This window comes from Chiloscyllium plagiosum, chromosome 11 (genome assembly GCF_004010195.1).
Source record: "Chiloscyllium plagiosum isolate BGI_BamShark_2017 chromosome 11, ASM401019v2, whole genome shotgun sequence".
NCBI classification, from domain to species: Eukaryota; Metazoa; Chordata; class Chondrichthyes; order Orectolobiformes; family Hemiscylliidae; genus Chiloscyllium; species Chiloscyllium plagiosum.
In genome coordinates this window covers 93,840,953-93,846,952 of record NC_057720.1, presented here as the reverse complement: position 1 = coordinate 93,846,952, position 6,000 = coordinate 93,840,953, and the positions used below count along the sequence as shown (strand labels likewise).

General features: G+C 48.6%; 1 protein-coding gene across 1 annotated transcript in view; it reads right to left on the bottom strand.

The window, feature by feature from the left end:
* Nucleotides 1-6,000, bottom strand: part of LOC122554086 (probable voltage-dependent R-type calcium channel subunit alpha-1E) — a 169,915-nt gene that overhangs the window by 99,110 nt on the left and 64,805 nt on the right. Inside the window, exon 4 of the mRNA XM_043698538.1 lies at nt 2,117-2,269. Within this exon, the coding sequence (XP_043554473.1) occupies nt 2,117-2,269 (153 nt within the window). The remainder of the gene's footprint in view (nt 1-2,116; nt 2,270-6,000) is intronic.

Genomic DNA, 6,000 nt, shown 5'->3' with positions numbered 1-6,000 from the left:
TTCCCTCTATCCCATGCCTCCTGACTTTCCGCATAGGCCTACCATGGGGAACCTTATCAAATGCCTTACTAAAATCCATGTACACTACATCCACTGCTCTACCCTCTTCCACATGCCTGGTCACCTCCTCAAAGAATTCGCTGCTCACAATGTGACCTGCCCTACATTGGAGGAACAAAGCATAAAGTGGATGACCTCTTTGCAGAACGTCTACATTCTGCCTGTAAAAAAAGCCCCTGAGCTTCTAGTTGCCTGCCGCTTTAACACCCCACCCTGTTCCTTGGCCAACACCGCTGTCTCAGGCTTGCTGCACAAGTTGGAAGAACAACACATCATTTTCCGCTTGGGGACCCTGCAGCCCTCAGGACTCAGTGTTGAGCTCAATAACTTAAGGGCCTGAACTCCTGTATGTCCTAGCCTGCTACCCCACACACCTGCCCATCTACCTTATCACATCGCCTGCCATTGCACACCACGTAATGTTAGCCTCTAATAGAGTGTGTTTACAGCTATTCACCCTCCCAGCCAGATCGTTATCAACTCTTTTGTCTCTCCAACTGTTCTCTCTCTATGGTCTCTATCCCCACCTGCTGTTTACTCCTTACATCCTTCCCCCCACCCTATCTTCTGCATATAAACCAACATTTTCCTAACTACCATCAGTTCGGAGGGTCACTGGACCCAAAATATTAACTCAGATTTCTCTCCACAGATGCTGCCAGACCCGCTGAGGTTTTCCAGCAACTTCTGTTTTCATTTCTAATTCACAGCATCCTTCAGTTATGAGTGGGTCACTAAGCCCGTCTGCTCTATCATTCAGTGAGAGCACGACTGATCCATTTATGCTCCATGTTTCCCTTCTACCCACTCAGGAAACTCTGATTGCCCCACCTGACGGAAATATGAGTTGGAGCCAACTGAAGCACAGCAAGATCCCACAAGGATACCCCCCACCCCCACCTTGTGCAATAAGAGTTTAACCTGTACTGATGCTAGATTAGAGTGGTGCTGGAAAAGCACAGCAGGTCAGGCAGCATCCAAGGAGCAGGAAAATCGACGTTTCGGGCAAAAGCCCTTCATCAGGAACAAGGAATCAGGAAAGCTCATTCCTGATGAAGGGCTTTTGCATGAAATGCCGATTCTCCTGCTCCTCGGATGCTGCCTGACCTGCTGTGCTTTTCCAGCGCCACTCTAATCTAGACTCTGATCTCCAGCATCTGCAGTCCTCACTTTCGCCTGTACTGATGCTGACCAAACGATGGGAACTGATCAGGGCACAGGAGTGATTTGTCAGTGTCATGATGTACCACCTTTTATTTCCATCATGTTTTTTTGGTGGCGGGGGAGGGGCGTAGATGGGGTTTGCACTCGTTATGTGCTCAAATTTCCTGACCTCAAGACTCTGAACCACTGACCCCACTTAGAGATTTCCTTTGAAAACTTTATTTTCTTCTGAATAGGCAGGCATTTGCTCAAGTGAATTTCGGAAGATGCAAAGCTTTTAAAATTGTTTTCATGGGATGTGGGTGTCGCTGCTTGGGTCAGCAGTTACTGCCCGTCCCTAGTTGCCCCCTGAGAAGGTGGGGGTGAGCTGCCTTCTTGAACCGCTGCAGTCCACCTGCTGTGAGTTGACCCAGAATGCCCATAGGGAGGGAATTCCAGGAGATTGACCCAGCGACAGTGAAGGAACGGTGATATATTTCCAAATCAGGTTTGGATGAGAGTTTGGGCTCCAATGCATCTGATACCCTTGTCCTTCCAGATGGAAGTAGTCGTGGGTTTGCAGGGCGCTACCTAAGGAGCCTTGGTGAATTCCTGCAAGGCGACTTGTAGATAATACACACTGCTACTATTGTGGTGGAGGGAGTGGATGCTTGTGGATGTAGTGCCAATTAAGTGGCCTGCTTAGTTTTGGCTGTTGTCGAGCTTCTTGAATGTTGTTGGAGCTGCACCCGTCCAGGCAAGTGGGGATTACTCCATCACTCTCCTGACCTTTGAGATGGTGGACAGGCTTTGGGGAGTCAGGAGGTGAGTTACTCACTGCAATATTCCTAGTCTCTGACCTGCTCTTGTAGTAGGCACTGTATGTATGCGGCTGGTTTCCCAGGACACTCACCACTGTTATTGGTGTAGCAGGTGAGGTGGAGTTTTCCATAGTAAAACTCCAGGCCGATGATGGCAAACATAAGGATAGCGAAGAAGAGCAGCAAGCCGATCTGCAGCAGGGGAACCATCGCCTTGATGATGGATTTAAGCACAATCTGTAAACCTACGGTGGAACACAAGGCACGGGTTAGAGCTTCACTCAGACTGCTGGAACATTCCCGGAATCTCACAGCTCCCCTCCCGCCCCACAGATCGCCCTCACCTCAACATCACAGAAACAGCACAAGAGCACAGGCCTGACGGGAGACAGTGCGAGAGGCGGACGGAAAGGAGTCAGAAAAGAACGGGGACAGGGTCCAGGTGTGGGGTGAGGTCGGCGAAGCTCGGCAGAATAAGGAGGGACGGAGAGGGGAGGGAGGGGTCGGAGAGATGAGAGGGATGGAGAGAGAGAGAGAGAGGGGAACAGAGAGAGAGGAAGGGACAGAGGAGTGGAAAGAGAGTAGCTAGAGAAAGCCAGGGTCAGAGAGTAGACTCTAAAAGAGAAACTCTGAGAAAAAATGCATCCAAAAGTGACTCATTGTTGCTGCGGTCCAGACTGGGCTCTGTTTCTCCAAGAGTCACAGAGCTCAGGTTAAAAACCACACTTCTACCTTCCTTCGCATCCAGAGGGGAGTTATGTTTGATTCAAACATTAACTCTGCGTCTTCCCACGGGCGCTATCTCGACCTGTTGAGTATGCCACTGCAGTGCTTATTCCGGCAGTAAGGAAGCGTGGACCCGAGGGAATTCCGGAGGGAGTTGCGGGTATGCAGTCAGAGACTGAGACTGAAGGCGAGGATGTGTGAGTCAAGGAGAGAGATTGAACAGAACTCCTCAGGAGATGGCAGGGAGGGTCGGAGCCGACGGGGGGAGTGTTTCACTTTCAAATCAAACCATGAACTCGGTGAAGTTTATTTCTGGTGAATTGAGATGACAGTCAAATATGCAAAGGCATTTAATGTTCTTGTTCGGTGTGTGATTCTTAGTGTAAGTCAATGTGTGGGAAAATAAAAACAAACACAACCCAATACGAACTAAAAGGGAAATACAAATAATCTTCATCATTAATTTATTGTGGCATTAATCTAGAACATTAATCTGGATAATAGAATGCGGTGAGGTGGGGAGCATTTGACGGGGAAATTTTCCCATTTTGTTCCTGGGATGTGGCTGGGGATTTTGTAGGCGAATGTAAGGCCTGCAGATGCTGGAGATCAGAGTTGAGACTGTGGTGCTGGAAAAGCACAGCAGGTCAGGCAGCATCTGAGGAGCAGGAAAATCGACGCTTCGGGCAAAAGCCCTTCATCAGGAAGGATAGTTTGTAGTGCATCCCTAATTGCCCTGGAACTGAGTGGCTTGCTGGGCCATTTCAGGGGGCACACCGACCTTTGAAGAGCAGCCCACCCAGACCCATCCTTGTAATCCTACTAACCTGCACATCGTTGGATCGTGGGTGGAAACGCATGCAGACACGGGGAGAATGTGCACACTTCGCACAGACAGGCACCCGAGAATGGAATCGAACTAGGGTCCCTGGCGCAGTGAGGCAGCAGTGCTAACCACTGAGCTACCATGCTGCCCCATAGTAGCCTTGGTCTCTGATTTATTCATCCCAAGATAATCCCAGTATGCCATCACCTCTATCTGCACCATCTCGAAACGAGAGGGCAAAGAGTCAGAGCTGTACAGCACAGAAACAGACCCTTCGGTCCAACTTGTCCATGCCGACCATATATCCTAACCTAATCTAGTCCCATTTGCCAGCAGTTGGCCCATATCCCTCTAAACCCTTCCTAGTCATAGAACATAGAACAATACAGTGCAGAACACGCCCTTCGGCCCTTGACATTGCGCCAACCTGTGAATTATTCTCAGCTCGTCCCCCTACACTATCCCAAAATCACCCATGTGCTTATTTTAGGTAAGATTAGATTAGATTCCCTACAGTGTGGAAACAGGCCCTTCAGCCCAACAAGTCCACACCAACCCTCCGAAGAGTAACCCACCCAGACCCATTTCCCTCTGACTAACTGACCTAACACTATGGGCATTGTTTTAGCCTGGCCAATTCACCTGACTGGCACATCTTTGGACTGTGGGAGGAAACCCACGCAGACACGGGGAGAATGTGCAAACTCCACACAGACAGTCACCTGAGGCTGGAATCGAACCTGGGACCCTGGTGTTGTGAGGCAGCAGTGCTAACCACTGAGCCACCCCCTATCTAATCCTCTGATCATCTTGTATGTCTCTATCAAATCCCCTCTTAGCCTTCTTCTTGCCAATGAGAACAGACCCAAGTCTCTCAGCCTTTCCTCATAAAACCTTCCCTCCACACCAGGCACCATCCTGGTAAATCTCCTCTGCACCTTTTCCAATGCTTCCACATCCTTCCCGAAATATGGACACAATATTCCAAGTGTGACCGCACCAGCGTTTTGTATAGTTGTAGCATGATATTGCGGCTCTGGAACTCAATCCCTCCACGAATGAAACCTAACACACCGTATGCCTTCTTAACAGCACTATCCACCTGGGTGGCAACTTTCAGGTATCTATGTACATGGACACCAAGATCCCTCTGCAGATCCACACTCCCAAGAATCTTTTCATTGACCCAGCACTCTGCCTTCCTGTCATTCTTCCCAAAGTGAATCACCTCACATTTAGCTGCACTGAACTCCATTTGCCACCTCTCAGCCCAAATCTGCAATTTATCCAAGTTGCCCTGCAACCTGTAACATTCTTCCAAACTGTCCACTACTCCATCGACTTTAGTGTCATGTACAAATTTACTGATCCATCCACCTATGCCGGCGTCTAAGTCATTTATAAAAATGACAAACAGCAGTGGTCCCAAAACAAATCCTTGTGGCACACCACTAGTAATCGGACTCCAGGCTGAATATTTTCCATCAACCACCACTCGCTGCCTTCTTTCAGAAAGTCAGTTTCTAATCCAAACTGCTAAATCACCCTCAATCCCATGCCTCTGCATTTTCTCCAACAGCCTACCATGTGGAACCTTATTAAAGGCTTTGCTGAAGTCCATGTATACCACATCAACTGCCCCACCCTCATCTACATGTTTGGTCACCTTCTCAAAAAACTCAATGAGGTTGATGAGACATGACCTGCCCTTGACAAAACCATGTTGACTATCTGAAATCAAATTGTTGCTTGAAATACCCATCCAGATGCCTTTTAAATGCTGTAATTGTACCAGCCTCCACCACTTCCTCTGGCAGCTCATTCCATACACGTACCACCCTCTGTGTGAAAAGCTTGCCCCTTAGATCCCTTTCATATCTTTCCCCTCTCACCCTAAACCTATGTCCTCTAGTTCTGGACTCCCCAAACCCAGGGAAAAAAAACTTGCCTATTTCAAAGAATAACAAAGAACAAAGAACATTACAGCACAGGAACAGGCCCTTCGGCCCTCTAAGCCTGCGTTGATCCAGATCCTCTGTCTAAACCTGCTGCCTAGTTTCTAAAGCTCTGTATCCCACTGCTCCCTGCCCTTCATGTACCTGTCTAGATACATCTTAAGTGATGCTATCGTTCCCGTCCCTCCCACCTCCACTAGCAACACATTCCAGGCAGCAACCACCCTCTGCAGAAAGATCTTTCCATGCATATCTCCCTTAAACTTTTCCCCCTCTCACCTTGAACTCGTGACCCCTAGTAATTGAGTCCCCCACTCTGGGAAAAAGCCTCTTGCTATCCACCCTGTCTATATCACTCATGATTTTGTGGACCTCAATCAGATCCTCCCTCAACATTCATCTTTCTAATGAAAATAATCCTAATCTACTCAACCTCTCCTCATAGCTAGCGCCCTCCCTACCAGGTAAT